The following is an 18,302-nucleotide window of genomic DNA, read 5'->3' as shown; positions in this document are numbered from 1 at the left end:
AGGCAATGGAATACTGCAACCACACAGAACAATCTCTCACAGGAGCACATATAATTTCATTTACATAAAACTGTAGAATAGGCAAATCTAATCTATAGTACAAAATTTCAGAACAGTGGTAGTCAGTGGAGTGGGGCAGGGACTGACTGAAACAGGGCCAGAGGAAACTTTCTGGAGTGAAGGAATTGTCCTACATCTTGATGGAGACTCATATTTCATGAAGATATGCATGTCACAAATCATCATCTGAAGACACGTTAGTGCATTTCACAGCATATGAATTCCCCACCCCCCAAATGCTGTAACAAACACTAAACTCTAGTGACATGTAAGCTGAGTGTTAAGGGTAAAATGTACTATTGCTGCAACATTCTTTGGAATGCATCAAAAAATAAGAATGATGGGCTAAAGACAAACACATAATTGTTTAATATATGGAGTTATTCCTATATACATACAATATAATTGTTTTACAGATGATGATTTTTATATATGCACACACACACACACACACACACATATATATATATTAATTTTGTAGAATTTAGGTAGATGAGCTTTCACTGTACAGTCCTTTCAACATCTCTGTAGGTTTAAATTTTTCTTAAGAAAACACTGGAAAAGAAAGAAACAGCAATGTTTTGTCACAGGAGATAAGGGAGGAGAGTTTATTATTTTTTTAAATATAATTTATTGTCAAGTTGGCTTCCATCCAATACCCAGTGCTCATCCCAACAAGTGCCCTCCTCAATGCCCATCACCCACTTTCCCCTCTCCCCCACCCTGCACCAACCCTCAGTTTGTTCTCTGCATTTAAGAGTCTCTTATGGTTTGCCTCCCTCCCTCGGTAACTCTTTTCTTGCCCCTTCCCTTCCCCTCCCCCATGGTCTTCTGTTAAGTTTCTCAAGATCCACATATGAATGAAAACATATGGTATCTGTCTTTCTCTGACTATTTCACTTAGCATAATACCCTCCAGTTCCATCCACATTGCCGCAAATGGCAGGATTTCATTCTTTCTCATTGCCGAGCAGTATTCCTTGTATATATAAACCACATCTTCTTTATCCATTCATCAGTTGATGGACATTTAGGCTCTTTCCATAATTTGGCTACTGTTGAAAGCACTGCTCTAAACATTGGGGTACATGTGCCCCTATGCATCAGCACCCCTATATTCCTTGGGTAAATTCCTAGTAGTGCTATTGCTGGGTCAGAGGGTAGTTCTATTTTTAATTTTTTGAGGAACCTCCACACTGTTTTCCAGAGCGGCTACACCAGTTTGCATTCCCACCAACAGTGCAAGAGGGTTCCCGTTTCTCCACATCCTCACCAGCATCTGTTGTTTCTTGAGTTGCTAATTTTAGCCACTCTGACCCGAGTGAGGTGGTATCTCAGTGTGGCTTTGATTTGTATTTATGGGAGGAGAGTTTAAAGGAAGTGTTCTCCGATGCCAGGTGTGTGTGGGGGGGGGGGGGGGGGGCTAGTAAGAAAGAAAAAACAATTATTAGGAAATAAATAGATACTAACAATATTCCAATATATTTTTATAGATAAGATATAGAAACAACAGGTTAATAAGCTCTTAAACATCTACTTATACATATATAGGTCTCTTAAAGATAGGGGTGGGCTCACAACATGACAATCTGTAACACTGGTTTAAATGTCAATTTAATCCAAGACTTGACCCACAGAAATGGCTACTCTGAACACAACAGCACAAACTTGATGCAGTGAAGAACCAAGAATAAGTACCTAAACAAACAGAAAGACATTCAATGTTCATGGGTAGGCATACTGTCAAGATGTCAATACTACCCAAAGTGATCTACAACACAATCCTTATCGAAATTCCAAGTCTCTTTTGCATAAATGGAAACCCAATCTTCAAATTCATATGGAACTGCAAGGGAACCCAAATAGCCAAAACAATATAGGACGGAAGGAAGGAAGGAAGGAAGGAAGGCAGGAATTGGAAGGCTCATACCTCCTGATTTCAAAACTTACCATAAAGCTACAGTAATGAACAGTATATGGGCACCTAGCTGGTTCAGTCTGTGGAGCATGATTCATGACCTCATGTAGCACCAGCATGAGGACAGACATATAGACCAATGGAACAGAACTGAAAGCCCAGAAATAAAACCCTAACATCCATGGCCAAATGATTTTTGACAAAGATGCCAAGTCCATTCAATGAGGGAAAAACAGTCTCTTCAATAAATGGTGCCAGGATAATGAATTTCCACAGGCATAAGAATGAAGTTGGACTCCTACTTCACACCACATACAAAAATTAATTCACAATGAATCAATGATCTAAACAGAAAGAAATACAACAATAAACCTCTTAGAAGAAAACATATAAAAGAATCTTCATGACTGGATTTGGCAATGGATTCTCTGATACTACATAAAAAGCACCAGCAACAATAAAAAAAGAAAAAAAAAGAAAGAAACTGAACTTTATCAAAATTTAAAACTTTTGTGCATTGGAAGATACTATCAAGAAAGTAAAAAGAAACCTACAGAATGGGAGAAAGTACCTGCAGATCATATCTAATAAGAGTTTAACAACCAGGATAAAGAACTGCAATTCAACAAGAGAAAGACAAATAATCCAATTGAAAGCTGGGCAAAGGATTTAAACAGAAATCTCTAAAGAAGATCTACAAATGACTAGTGTCCGATTTCAGTTCAGGTCATGATCTCGCGGTTCGTGAGTTCAAGCCCCACATCAGGCTCACTGCTGTCAGCCTGTCTGTGTAGAGACCACTTCGGATCCTCTGTCCCCACCTCTCTGCCCCTCCCCTACTTGTGCTCTCCCAAAAATAATTTTTTTTTTAAAAAGAAGATATACAAATGGCCAAAAAGCACATGAAAGATGCTCACCCTTGTTAGCCACTAGGATGGTAAGGGAGGGAGAGAGAGAAAGGAACAGAAAAAGAGAGAAAGAGGACAAGGACGTGGATAAACTGGAAATCTCATACGCAGCTGGTAGGAATGTAAAAGGGTACAGCCTCTGCGGGAACAGTTTGGCAATTCCTCAAAAAGCTCAACATAAAATTATCACATGATCTAATAATTCTACTCCTAGGTATATACCCAAAAAACTGAAAACAGGGGCTCAAATAGATACTTGTAAGCCAAAGTTCACTGCAACATCATTCACAACAGCTAACACATGGGACCAACCCAATGTCTACCAAGAGATGAACTGCTAAACAAAAAAGGTGTATTCACACAATGGATATGATTTAGCCATAAAAAGGAACAACATTTTGATACATGCTACAACATGGACTATGCTTAAAAACATTTACCTAAGTGAGATAAACCAGGCACAAAGGGACCAGTATTACAATTCCGCTTACATGACACATCTATAACAGGCAAACCCATGGAGATAGGGTAGATGAGAGGTCACCAGGGGCCGGGCTGGGGAGGACGGAGAGTTACTGTTTCATAATTAAAGTTTCTGTTTGAGGTGATGAAAATTTTGGAAACACAGTGGACCGTGAAACAACACAGGTTTGAACCATACAGGTCCACTTATACACACACTTTTTTCAATGAATATGTACATAGTACTGTAAATTTATTTTCTCTTATGATTTTTTTAACATTTTCTTTTCTCTAGCTTACTTTATTACAAGAACACAGTACATAATACATTCAACATACAACTGTTGGTGTTGACTTTTGATTCTGGTCAACAGTGGACTATTAGTAGTTAAGTCTGGGGGGAGTCAAAAGTTATGCCCAGATTTGGGGCGCCTGGGTGGCGCAGTCGGTTGAGTGTCCGACTTCAGCCAGGTCACGATCTCGCGGTCCGTGAGTTCGAGCCCCGCGTCAGGCTCTGGGCTGATGGCTCGGAGCCTGGAGCCTGTTTCCGATTCTGTGTCTCCCTCCCTCTCTGCCCCTCCCCCGTTCATGCTCTGTCTCCCTCTGTCCCAAAAATAAATAAATGTTGGAAAAAAAAAATTAAAAAAAAAAAAAAAGTTATGCCCAGATTTGACCACGCAGAGGAAGGGAACTCAGTGCCCCCAACCCCCACAAAGTTCAGGAGTCAACCGCAGATACTGTGGATAGTTGCAAAAACAGTGTAAATGTTATTAATACTAATGAAGTGTGTATGTAAAAATGGGAAAAATGGCAAATTCTACGTTATATATGTTTTGCCATAATAAAAAACAACTTTAAATATCCTTGGAAGATTTAGGAGAAAAAAGAGGGCAAAATATTTCATTACTTACTTTACATGGATTATATGCTGAAATATTTTGAATATATTAGGTTAAGTAAACTAAATTATTAAATATAAAAAAAAAAATCTGAGGTCTTAGAAAATACCAGTGAGAGCCAACTCCAAGGGCACAGGACTAGTGCAGCTGTATGGGGGCCCTGTGCTCAGAAAGGCCAGTGCTGGGGTTTAATGCTCTGTTGTCACCATCTTGAAATTGATAATTATTTTATCTTTGAATTTGTTTTGTAAAACCAAGTCTGATAGGACAATGGGGCACATGGTCCTACCTCCAATTTTCCTGGGGAAGAGTCTGTGCCTGCTCTCCACTCCTCACCCTGCAGTCATTCCCACTCTCATCCACACCACCTGGGGCAGTGACCAAGCTGTTAGGAAGTCCACATTCCATCATCACCTCCAGTGGGAGCCTGGCACAGACTCAGGCAGGGGAGGGCTCAGGTGGGGACCTTGACCCCTGCCTGGATCCAGGTACCACAAGCACCCCAGCACAGAGGCTGCAACCCCTTGGGAGTTACTCACGTGCTGTGGGTTGGGACAACAGGCCTATGGGCCAGCGCAAACCCACTTTTTTATTTTGTACAGTGCCCTGTAAGTTACATCGCCAGCCCCTACTTTAACCAATCAAATGTTAACTTTCAAAAAAAATCAAGAGACTCCAATGAGTAGCAGGATTTAGATCTACTTTTAGAAAAGAAGATGAGGTTCTTGGAAAAGTCTATCTTCACTAAAGTTCATTTTTCTCATACAGGCTTTCAACAAGACTTTGTTGCCTAAAATCCGAAGTCCTAACTCTTGGGAAAGTACAGTCCCAGACACTCTGGAAATCAGAGAAGGTAGCATGACATCTCACTGAACTTGAAATGCTGGGTAAGGAAGAAGGAAGAATCATGACAGGTGTCCGCTCCTTAGCTCCTCCAGTTTCCAATGCAGACTCTGCAAGCCTCACAGTCTTCCGCTAGATTCCCTTTGGCTCAAACTGGTCAGTGTTGGTTTCTATTGCTTGAAACCCAGATTCTAAATACTATGGGGGATTAAGAATAAATGCATCTGACATGGAAAAGAATTATTAATATGAAATTCAGTGAAAGACAAAAACAAAGCTAGTATACTATCATATATAGGTTGATCACTCTCACTTAAATCTAGAAAAATACACAATGTTAACAACGGATATTTTGGGGTAATGGCTTACAAATGAGTCTTCTTTTCTTATCTATGTTTGTGCATATGTTTTCTAATTTTTCTAAACTGAACTTTACATTCCCTGAATTTTAAACAATTTTATAAAATATAGGACCAGCTACAAATAAAAAAACAAAAAAACTTCTCCCTCAAAAGAATTAGCAACATTTAACCCAACAGTTAATCTAAATGAATACTTGTAAACCATTCAGATCTCTCAATTTCACCTTATAAAGTATGTACATATCTGTATCCACATAATCAAGAAAGTAAACAAGTCTTGAACAAATTCAGATGACTAAACACATTCTTAGGCTGACGAAGGAAGCAAAAGTTAGTGTACTGTTCTACACAATGTCAAAAACAAAGGACACCAGGATGAAAATTTTAGTTGTTACTGGTGTTTTATCTAAGAATAAAACAAAACCAATTTTGGAACAGAATTCCATTTATAAACTGAATTCACATTCAAGGTCACGAAAGAGACATGACAGCCAAAGGCCTGACCCTAGACTAGGTCCATCATGGACAAGGAGGACGTGCTATAAAGGATCAGAGGATATAAAAATACCAGTTTGCTTCAGTTGATAACCATCCTGTGGTAACGTCAGACTATCCTTATTCTTAGAAAACACACATTTGAAGTACTACACACACACACACACACACACACACACACACACACACACACGAGCAAATGTTAAAGCAAACTGTGAATGACTGGTTAATTTGGTTTAAGTGTAATGTGTTCTTGAATTCACTCTGCTGGTTGGATGGGGGTTAATCAACTGGGTTGTGGTTCTAAATTCCATGTTCCTGGAATACCCTTTCTAATTCTCCCCACTCAGTAATCCTACCCATTCTTTAAAAATAAAGAAAACATTTCAAATCTCATCTCCATAAAGGCCACACTAGCCTCCCCAGCTAGAAGTGATCTTTCTGCCTATTTCTCACTATTACTGTTAACTATGTCTTTTGACTCCTACTAAACTGCCATCTCTCTAACAAGGGTGAGGATCCTGGTATCTTAATTCTCTATATTCCTTCACTGTAATAAGGACGCTGAGGTCCAAAGATTAACTGATTTGCCCAAAGTCACATAACTAGCTAAGAGCCAAGATTAAAATAAAAAGCATCTCTTTATATCCCCCCAATGATCCAAAAACATTCTTAGTCTATTTACTGAAAGATGCTACTACCCTTCAGGGCCATTTTTTGAGCACCAACCACATGCCAGGCACCACTGTAGGAGGTTCCCACATGTTATCATTTGAAATATCCTGTGTCTATATGTACACACTTGTGTTCTTAGCTTATATATTCTCCACAAATATTAAATACACATACTTAGTGCGATAAAGTGATTTACAAGAAAGTTGTAAGAAATGATTAATAAGGTTATTCAGATGACCTAATATGTATTTCTCAGATAAATTTGGTCTTCATTCACAGTTCCTGAAAACGCTTGCAAGCTGTAAAGGTGCAATGGTATTTTGTTATTAATGACGGTGACTGGTAGAACCATCCCCCATCCCCCACCCCCTCCACCCCCTGCCAAAAAGTGCAGCTGGTTTCCAGGATGACCACCCCAGCTTCTGGGGAGGTGAGAGGGGCTGGAAGTTGGACAAAGACTTAATCAATCGTGACTATAAAAATTTTATTCAGGGAGCTTCCACACGTGGGAAACCAGAACACTTCTGTTATATGAGGGTGGGGGAACCCCCCTTACACACACACATTGTAATTGGGTATGCAAACTTTATTATTGTTTTTTTTAATTTTAGAGAAAGAGAGAGGGAGAGAATGGGGGAGAGGCAGAGGGAGAATTTTAAACAGGCTCCATGCTCAGTGCAGAGCCTGATGCAGGGCTCAATCCCACGACCCTGGGATCATGACCTGACCTGAGATGAAATGAACAGTTGGACATTCAACCAATGAGCCACCCAGGCACCCTGGAATTGGGTCTAGGAACTTTAAAAGACTTCTCTATTACTAATGGCCTATGTCTACTATCAGCCTTCTCAATCTTATCTCCAAATAATCACCTTGCTTTCTTCCTCATGCATAAAACATGACTTATAAACACAGATGCAAAGAACTCTTGAGAATCCTCTTACTTTAAGACTGCCGCTGAGCAGTAGCATCTCCCCAAGAGCTTCGACTTCAGTATCTCCCCCATCCTTATATTTGCAGATGGACTTTCCATCATAGTCTGTTATTAAAAGTATTGCTCTACATGGGTTTTTACTTTCATTCATTCGTTCAAAAAATATTTGTTAAAAATATATATATAGATATATGTGTGTGTGTGTGTGTGTGTGTGTGTCTGTGTGCACACACCAGATCACAATTCTGATCACAGTTATTACAGTGGATTACGAAACAAGGAGGTCCTTGTCTTCTTCCATTTAAGTGGGGGAGACAGATAATAAATAACATCAGGTACTATGGGAGGTTTGAAGCAAAACAGAGCAGGTAACACAACAGAGAGTAGAGGGGAAGGCAGCATTTGAGAACAAAGATCTCTCTGCGACAGTAATGTCTGAACAGAGAATTACCTGGAATCCTTCAGAAATTAGTATTTGTCTACTTGAGAGCAACAACCAGTTCTGGCCATAACGAGGATCCTGGTAATTAGTTTTACACCAACTTTTAATAAATAAAATCAATCTGGCTGAAAGTCTGAGATTTAACCCTTCTCAGGCCAATACTGTGACTCAAACTGTTCACGAGTTTAAAAACCAAAAAAACAAAGAGGACACGGTCTTATTTTGTTAGTTATGAATAAAACATGCATACAATTACCAATGGCTTCAAGGATACACACCAGACCTTAACGACATTTATTTCTTTACTACATATGCCAGCCATATATTCTCAAGTTATAAGAAAGGAAAAAATTATACGAGAACACAACTTATCAGAGTATGTGACTGTGACTTTAATTTTTAAACTTTTGTTAAGACTGCACATATCAAATTCACAAATCAGTAAACCCCTATCACATTATGTACAAATTCCCATCTGGTGATTACTCCAACAATAGCGGGAAATCAAGTTAGGGTCTTCTTTTGCTAAAATAACAAATAATTCAATACACTCCCTTCAAGGATCAAAAACCAATATATTTGATAACTAATGATGATAAAAAGGCCCACCTGAAAGTAACTTTAAAAACTTGAACAGCTTAAAGTAGCTCACTTTAAGTCAGAAGACATAAAGAAGAACTAATGATGCTCTCACACAGTCATTTGAATTATTAGCAATTTCCATCTTGAAGAACCTTATCCATTCTTCAAAAACTCCCCGTTCAAATCTTGCCTCCATAAGCCAACCTCGCGCCTCTAGCATCACTGTCCTCTCTCCATCTGCCTCATGCACTCTTACCTTCAGCAACTCCTTGCAGCTGTCAAGCCCAATATCCACAAGAATGCCTTTCACCTTTCTTCGTACCTTCCTGATGTTGTCAAGATTTTCCACAGGAATTTGAAACATTTTTGAATCTTTCCTTAAAAAGAAAGAAAACAAAACTGAGTACCTGTATCTATATCTTTAACAGAGTTCGTAAAACACTAAGAACAGAGTAATTTTCAACAAATTATGCTAGGACAACTACATATCCATATGCCAAAAAATGAAGTTCGACTCTTTCTTACCACCATACACAAAAATCAACTCAAAAATGTATCATACACCTCTGTGTTAAGAGCTTAAACCTTAAATCTCAAAAGAAAACAGGCATAAATCTTCGTGACCTTGGATTTGGCATCGGATCCTTAGATACGACACCAAAAACCACTAACAACTAAAGAAAGAGTTGGACTTCATCAAAATAAAATACTTTTACACCTCAAAGAAAACCATCAAAAAAGTAAAAAGAGAATCCACAAAAATGGGAGGAAACATTTGCAAATCGTATTTCTGAGAAGGAACTTCTATCCAGAACATATTAAGAAAATACCTCATAATTCAATAACTAAAAGACAAAGAACCCAACTTAAAAATGGACAAAAGATCTGAATATTTCTCCAAAGATAATATGCAAATAGCCATTAAGCACAGGAAAAGACGCTAAACAACATCAGCTGTGGAAATGAAACTCAAAACCACAATGAAATATGTAACTTTACACCTACTAAAATGGCTATAATTTTAAACAAAAGAAAAAAGAAAACAAAGACAACAGCGCTCGACAGGATGTGGAGCTACTGGACCTCTCATACCTGGAGGGAATCGTGTAAAATGATGCAACCAGTTTGGAAAATAGTCTGGCAGTTCCTCAAAAGATTGAATATATAAGTATCACATGAACCACTAATTCCACTTAAGAGAAATGAACAACACACATCCAAACAAAAACCTGTTCACAAATGTTCACAGCAGCATTATTCATAATAGCCAAAAAGTGGAAACAACCCACATGTCCATCAACTGATGAGTGGATCAATAAAATGTGGTATATCCATACACTGAAATATTTGGTCATAAAAAGAAATAAAATCCTGACACGTGCTATGATGTGGATTAGCCCTGAGGAACACTGTGCTAAGTAAAAGAAGCCAGACATGCAGGACCACATATTCTAAGATTCCATTCTTATCAAGCATCCAGAACAAATTTATAGAGACAGAAAGTAGCATATTAGTTGTCTAGGGCTGAAGAGGAACTCTACGGTGATGGCTAAGGAGCAACACCAATGTTCTAAAAATCAAATGTAACGATGTATGCACAACTCTGTGAATATACTGGAGGACGGTGAATTATTCACTTTAAACAGGTGAATTGTACAGTATGTAAATTACATTTCCATAAAGCTGTTTTTTTCATGTTTGTTTTTTTATTTTTAAGAGAGAGAATGAGAGGGGCGGGGCGGGGGGCACTGATGCATGTCACAAGAGGATCTGATGCATGTCACAAGAGGATCTGAAGCAGGCTCTGTGCTAACAGCAGAGACCAAAACACGGGGCTTGAACTCACAAGTTGACGCTTAACCAACTGAGCCACCCAGGCACCCCTCCATAAAGCTATTTTTAAAATATCTGAAAAGGCATAAAATTAAACTAAACCCTGTGGTACTTGACCAGAATAGGAGGTACAGGTGTGACCTTATTGTTTTTAATATATACTTAAATAAAAAATAAGTACAACCGTAAATGTGTGTGTATATATTCCATAGCTTTGTCACTAAGATGGCCTAGAAGCAGCTGCACACTCCAGTAGCAGTGAGCACTCCTAAGGCCCAAATCTTACTTTCTAAATAGAACTTTCCATTAAAAAAAGAACCAGGACTCCTTAGAGAAATGGCTGATTCTAGGGCTGGATCATGGAAAAGACAAGATGAGCTGAGATTGTCCTGTACCAGAAAATAAGGAAGTTGCTCAAAGAATGAAGAGACATGTCAAAAGGACTCAAAAGAAGCCAGGTTAAAGAAGTTCCCACAACCCAAATATGGGACAATTTGGGCATCCAATAGATTACAACCTGTGCTAACGAATTTTCCAAAGACAACGTGACAATATCTCCCATCCCACGTGCCGTTTTAAAACATGATCTCGACAGGCCTCCTCAAAGGTGGGGCACAGATGCCCTTGGACCTGGGCAGAACTTTTGTGGCTGCCTCAACCAACGAAGTATGGCAGAAGCAATGCCACGTGACTTACCAGACTAGAGCACCAAAATGCCACACACTTCTGCCTGTCTAGGAACCTTCACTCTTGAAATCCAGACACCACATCGTGAGGAAACCTAACTGGCCCACGTGGAGAGACTACATGGAAATGCTCCAACATCAACCACCAGACACGTGAACGAAGACACTTCTAGACACCTGCCTATCATGTCACCTCGGCCTTAGAGTCTTCCAGGATGAGGAATCAAACAAGTCATCTCCCCTGCTCCTGCCTGAACTCTGGACTCAAAGAATTAGAGTTTCAGAAAATGTTTTATTCTATGAAGTTTTGAGGTGCTTTGGTATATAGCAACAGTGACTAAAATATAATCCACCAGAACATAAATTTAAGTCCATGGTGATTTAAACAAATACACTGAAACTCTGATCAGGAATGGGATATGTACATGATTTCCAAGCGGCTCCCTAAACATTACTTAATAATAACCAAGAGTAATTCACAGAAGTCTGGTAGACTTCTTAGCCCAAATTAAGAGACCCTGTACAAAATAGCCTATATTTATCCAGTGCCCAGACCATACAAGGTAGCACTACTCATAACAGCCAAAAGATGGAAACAATTTAAGTGTCCACAGAATGGTAAATGGATAAACAAAACGTGGTACACCCATACAACACAATGCTACTTGGCATTAAAAACCAGGCACTGATGCATGTCACAACAGGAATGAATCTCAAAAACATGCTAAATGAAAGAAGGCAGACGCAAAAGTCCTCACTGTCTGACTCCATTTACGTGAAATATTTACAAGACAACTCTAGAGATAGAAGGTAGGTAGCTGCCAGCTGGGAGTGGGAACAGGTTATTGGAGTGTGCCAGAAATGTTGTATCATTAGACTGTGGTGATAGTCATACAACTCTATATGAATTATACACTTATAAAAAAAGATCATGAAGAAAAAAAAGCTACAGAGAGGGAAGGAGGCAAACGTAAGAGACTCTTAAATACTGAGAACTGAGAGGATGGGGGGAGGGGGGGTGATGGGCATCGAGGAGGGCACCTGTTGGGATGAGCACTGGGTGTTGTATAGAAACCAACTTGACAATAAATTATATAAAAAATAAAAATTAAAAAAATCATGAAGAAAAACTAAAGACCATTTCCCACTGAAACAGTTCCCACTGAAAGATACTAAAAATAAGTAAATACAATGGGCCAGTCTAACTGGATTCTTTTACTAGAAATGTTATTGGAGCTGGCAAGACTTTGTGGGATCTGAGGGTTCCATGGTAATCATGTATTTATTTCCTGACTCAGCTGTACTCTGGATACGCAGGATGCTTCTCTTGTGCTAAACGCATTGGGGGTAATGTGGCATCTTGTTTGGCAACTTACTTTCAAATATTTCAGGGGGAAAAGTTCTTTGTATTATACTTGCAACTTTGTATAAATCTGCAACTATTTCAAAAAGCTTTTTGGTGGCGCCTGGGTAGCTCAGTCAGTTAAGCATCAGACTCTTGATTTTGGTTCAGGTCATGATCTCACACAGTTTATAGATCAAGCCCTGCGTCCAGCTCTGCACTCACAGTGCAGAGCCTGCTTGGGATTCTCTCTCCCTCTCTGTCGCTCAAAAATAAATAAATAAACAAACCTAAAAAAAAATAATTAAAAAAAAGCTTTTTTTTTTTTTTTAATGTATAAGCTATCAAAGCTAAAAAAGTCAAATTCAAGTTAAAGAACACCAGGTAAAATAATGAATGCCAATTTTTTATCAAAATAACTTTTATTTTTTTTTTCAACGTTTATTTATTTTTGGGACAGAGAGAGACAGAGCATGAATAGGGGAGGGGCAGAGAGAGAGGGAGACACAGAATCGGAAACAGGCTCCAGGCTCTGAGCCATCAGCCCAGAGCCCAACGCGGGGCTCGAACTCACGGACCGCGAGATCGTGACCTGGCTGAAGTCGGACGCTCAACCGACTGCGCCACCCAGGCGCCCCTCAAAATAACTTTTAAAGATTGATAATATCTATTGATAGTGAAAGTAAGTACATAAATCATAATTTCTACATGTTTAGAGGGTAATTTGGCCATATCTCAAGATTTAAAAAAAATTTTTTTAACATTTTATTCAGCTATTATATTGATTTATTTGAGAGAGAGAGAGAGAGAGCAAGCAGGGGAGGGGCAGAGAGGGAGACACAGAATCCAAAGCAGGTTCCAGGCTCTGAGGTGTCAGCACAGAGCCCGATGCGGGGCTCGAACCCACTGACGGGGACCTAAGCCGAAGTCAGACGCTCAACCAACTGAGCTACCCAGGCGCCCATATAGCCAAAGATTTTAAATGACAATTTCTATGAGTCAGCAATTCCACTTTCACACCCCTCTTGTAACCCCTCCTCCCCCAGCATAAACCTGGTGCCCCTCCAAGTTCACACTTCTTGCACGCACCAGGTTGCAATTATCTATTTATACATCCATTTCTCCTACTAGACTGAACTTCTCAGAGTAGGAATCATGTTTTATTTGCATGTCTGGGGCCTATCACTGAGTGTAATATACAGCAAGTGTTCACAGTAAATGAACAAGAAATTAAATAAAACAGGCTAAGAATCATAAGACATGCAGACAAAGGTTCAAAAAGGTTATGGAGGATTAGAGCTGGAGCCCAAGACAGTCTAAGTGAACAGACCAGCATCAAAAACCGACTGAGGTAAAGGAAAAGTCAATGTATTTGGCAAAAGGTAAGTAAAACCAAAAAGGCAGCCTAGAATCAAATGAGCGGGTTTGGGGGGAAGAGGGGTTAACATGTAAGAGGGAGAGTCTCAGGGTGGGTACAAAGGAAACGCAAAGTTCCTCAGAAGCTATCCTGAAATGAGTTTTCCAAACCCCATTATCTAGGTCAGAAGTGTATCTCAGGCTCCAAAGGAGAGACTGAAGTCATGCAGTACTTTATAACTGAAGGATATTAAGTCACAGGAAATAAAGTAAAACACTAAAATTATTGGAAATGAAATGCACCGAATTGGGTTCTAGCTTTCAGAAGCCTCACCTCACAGAGGAGCTGTCAGGAGCCTCGTGATGGTGTCCCTAAAAACTAAACCCAAGGTCACTGTCCAGCCCACACTGGCTCCTATGGCCAGAGCAAGGCTCCACTGAACAGTCATTAGATGCTTTCCACTCAACTCCACCAGACTTGCCTTTGTTTCTCCCCTAGAGTTCCATCACCCTCTCTGCCTTTGGGGCTCTTCTTGCCCAGAGCCAGCTGCTGGTTAGAAGTGTCCAAGATTAAAGCCACCACCCACATGTACCTGGAACAAGGGAGCTAACTTTGTCACTTGCAAAGAAGTATGGCATAGTAAGCACTGGTCTTACAGGGTTTTCACAAGCACCGCGTACAGGTATTGGTGGCCTTTCAGCAGCACTAGCTTAGGGACTGGACTACTGACTGTCACAGGCTGCTTCCTGGAGGCTGCTGCGGACTGCTAGCTGGCCCTATAGCTACTTGTTCAAGGCTTGGGAGTAGGGCCAGGAACCGTCAGTCTTCTTCCTTGAATCTGGAGAATAGGCACTTTTTATTTTCAGACAGAGGTGCCCCCATTCCCACACCATTGCTAAGGCGGTCCCCCCCCCAAAACAAGTACATTGAATCCTTCTCTGCCACGAAACAGGAGACTAACGCAGCTGCACTCCTCTATCAGTCTCAGTTCACTGATCACCAAAAATCCCACTGATGTGCACAATAGTATTTCCCAAAGGGGCATGTGTAGGGTTTCCTTTGTAGTTTTTTTAGCATTTGATCATTTAAGAACATTCCATTCTGGAAAAAATAACACTTCAAAAAATAGCCGTTCAGGTAATAGATGAAACTCTTCAAGCCAGAGAACCCTTGTTCTTGTGAAATCTACGTTCCAAAAGGGTTTCACATGAGAGGCAACACTACACACTAGTCTCACCGGCAAAGACTCTGGAACTGGGGGGCACCTGGTGGCTGAGTCAGGGAAGCCTCCGGCTGGATTTCAGCTCAGGTCACGATCTCACCGTCCATGGGTCTGAGCCCCGCTCGGGCTCTGCGCTGACGGTGTACAGCCCGCGTGGGATTCGCTTGCTCTCCCTCCCTCTGCCCCTCCCCTGCTCACTTGTTCTCCCAAAATAAACAAACATTTAAAAACACACGTATATTCTTTAACCGCACTTCCTGGGTTCAAATCAACTCCACAATTTATAAGCTGTAAAAAATCTGGCAAATTACTTAATCCCAGGGCCTCAGGTGACCGTAAAACAGGAGCGCACAACCTCGGAAGCAGTTGGTGAGGATGAGCGAGTGAATACAAGAAAGGCACAAGCCCTGGGCTTGCTATCATCTAACTTCAAAATCCTAACGAAACGTCCCGGCCACTGGAATGATACAGGACTTGCTTTTCAAGCAACTTAAGAAACACGTAATGCCCGTGCCCTACGTGAGAGCACAATTCGAAGGCCCCCGGCCGCCTCCTCACCGGGACACACTGCCTGGCACAGGGCGGCAGCCAGCGGAGGGCAGGGCAGAAATGCGGCCGCGCACACGCGCACCAGGAGCACGCGCGCATCGAGAGCACACGCGCAGCAGGAGCACACGCGCACAAAGCTCACAGGTGCCCCGGGGCCGCTCCAGGTGACAGCCTGGCCACACGTCGGCCTCCGTCTCCCGCAACCAATCAGCGTCCAGCCACCCCCCCTCGGTCACACAAGTCAACGGGTCCCCCACTCCTGGCCGTCTCGCAAGCGGCACCCCTTCCCCTTCCCCGTACAGATCCGTGGCGCCACGCGTGAAGACAAGCGGCTCAGCGGTCCCAGCTCCAACCGAATTATCAAAGTTCGTTCACAAAACCGCCAGTCACGCCTCCATCACCTACCTCGGACCAGAGCGGAGCCTGCTCTCGTCACCTCCACTTTTACTCGCGGTCCCCCCCACCCCCAGCCGTGCGCAGCCCCCAGCAGACCTGTGTGGCCCACCGGCCCAGCTCCCGCCGCGGGCGCCTCGTGGCGCCAGGGCCCGGGGCCGCTCGTCCGATTCCATCAGAACCAGCGTTAACCGCATTCTGGCAAGCCTTCCACTCAAACGCAGAGAAAACACTTCAAATAGTTAACTATCATCGGGCAACTGCGCACTACTCGAACTGGCAGGTAGCATTTTTGACCTCCCAAAGCCCAACGTTCGCAGGAAACTCGCCAACACCATCTCTGCCGGCGCAGGCAGCGGAGGCACACGGAAAGTTACAATTTTAATGTCAACATCTGCATATCCATCGTCGCCAATCACGTCAACAGCTCCGGAGTGGCTGTCGCGGTCCGGGGCTGCTCCAACGGTCCCTCTCCGCCGGAGGACAAGCGCCCCCGGGCAAACCTCGGGGCGGCCGTGCCCGCCCGGTCGACGTTAGCGGCCGCCCCCGGCTGCTCCGAGAACAGGCTCCGGGGCGAAGCTCGGGGGGCTCGGCGCGGCGGGAGGCGCGCCCCGCGGAGACCGCCCTCACCTCGCCCCGGCTCGCGCGTCCCTCGGCTCCGCTCCGCCCGGCCCGCCCCTCACGCCCCCGCCCCCGCCCCCGCCGCCCGCGCCCGCCCCCCGCCGACCACCCCCGACCCCCACGTGACGCGGAGGGATGACGGGCGCCGTCCGGGCCGCGAACCCCGCGCCCAGAGGACGTCGCGGGATTCGTGAGGCGGCCGCGGGCCGCGGGCTGTGGGCGGGGCGGGGCGGGGCCGCGGTCTCGGCCGCCGTCGGGACTTCGCGGGCCTGGGCCGGGCAGGGCCGGGGGCGTCGCCGCGGGGCTGGGCCGGGGTCGTACCTACCGCTGGGCGCCAGGAGCGCCGCCGCGTCCCCCGCCGCCTCTCGCCGCGCCGCCGCGGCCCGCCGGGGCCCCGCGCCCGCGCCCGCCTCCGCCCCGAGCGGCGGGACCCCCGCCTCGGCGCGCGCCCACCCCCGCGCGACCCCGTCCCCTCCTCCCAGCACGGCCAGAAAGAGAAAATGGCGCTCGATTTGCCTCCGGAAGTGACGCGTGCCCTCATTTGCATGCCAATACAGCCAGCCAATGGGAGGAGAGTGTGCCTGGGACCCCTGGACACTGCCCCACAGGACCCTTGGGGCCCCTGCCTAAAGCTGGACTGGAGGCTCAGGAGTGAGAGTGGGGGTCCCCTGTTGGAGCCCCCGCCCCTCCCCCCCTTCCTGCCACAGTGGGCTGGCCTGCCAGCCTCTCACTAGCATCTCTGCAAACTCTCGAGAGAGTTTGAGGAGGTGATGACGTCATTAAAAGAGGGGTGGAGCGAGGGTGGCGTCGACCACGTGACCGGTCACGTGGGCTCACCAGAGCTTTGACTTCATTTGCATGGAATGGGGGTGGAGCTAGTGGCGGTAGCAGGAATGGGTGACCCCGCCCACATCTCAGAGCCAATAGGAAACCGGGCGTGAGGACAATCTTGCCCTGCCATTGGAGAACAGAACTTGGGCTATCAGAACTTCGACAAGTGTGCCCTTGAAATTGACACATCTTGGTGAACTGGCTGGATGGGGTCTCTTGAACTCATCATTCTTTTCTGAGAAAACTGTCACACTTTTTCTTGAGAATTCTGATTTTTAAGTTAGAGTCACACTATATGTTGTGTAGGGAAGAGGTTAATTGCATACATTTGTAAAAACTCTTAACTGCCCTAAAAGTTCACTTTTGCCCAGATTTTAATTGTGAAGCAATACTATTATATTTCTCAAAACGAGGTAACACGTGAAGTAGGAGCTTTCAAAATAGCTTTGGGTATTCATCCGTTGAGTCAAACTTGCATAGGGGAAGAGAAGGACCACTCCGCCTTCAGGGATCTTGCACTTTAATGAGAGGCCAGGTGTGTATGCAAACACCTCCTTTTACTTATACGGTCCTTGTCCTATTCCTGCTCCTTAATGACCATTCCACCCCTTTCCCATCTCATTGACCCTCTCTGGGCAACACCTGCCCTTCCTCGACTTCATTTTCCGCAGAAGACCATGTCTCCTTCCAGAACACCAAGACCATCAGACTTTGTCTGCCTCAATCTCCCAGCAGCTACGTGCACACCTATTTCCTCAACAACTATCCCGACCCGGGAGTCAGTTTCACAGGATGTGTCTGCCCCTGTTCACAACCAGTCCGTCACTCCTGGGACCTTGTTTGCCCTGCCCAGCACCTCATGTTCGGCCATTCTCTCCCATAATTTCA

General features: G+C 43.7%; 1 protein-coding gene across 2 annotated transcripts in view; it reads right to left on the bottom strand.

The window, feature by feature from the left end:
* The window catches only part of ADNP2 (ADNP homeobox 2), a 31,456-nt gene extending 14,462 nt beyond the window's left edge, over positions 1 to 16,994 (bottom strand). The window contains exons 1-2 of one of the 2 annotated variants that reach the window (XM_047827700.1): positions 16,909 to 16,994; positions 8,837 to 8,957 (exon numbers count right to left, since the gene is read on the bottom strand). In XM_047827700.1, the coding sequence (XP_047683656.1) occupies positions 8,837 to 8,944 (108 nt within the window). In that variant the 5' untranslated portion in view covers positions 8,945 to 8,957; positions 16,909 to 16,994. Of the gene's footprint in view, positions 1 to 8,836; positions 8,958 to 15,035; positions 16,039 to 16,908 lie in introns of those variants that run through there. The other variant, XM_047827699.1, reaches the window with a different exon arrangement.
* Between the last annotated feature and the right edge of the window lie 1,308 nt (positions 16,995 to 18,302).

This window comes from Prionailurus viverrinus, chromosome D3 (genome assembly GCF_022837055.1).
Source record: "Prionailurus viverrinus isolate Anna chromosome D3, UM_Priviv_1.0, whole genome shotgun sequence".
Classification (NCBI taxonomy): Eukaryota; Metazoa; Chordata; class Mammalia; order Carnivora; family Felidae; genus Prionailurus; species Prionailurus viverrinus.
This window is presented reverse-complemented; position numbering and strand designations above follow the sequence as displayed.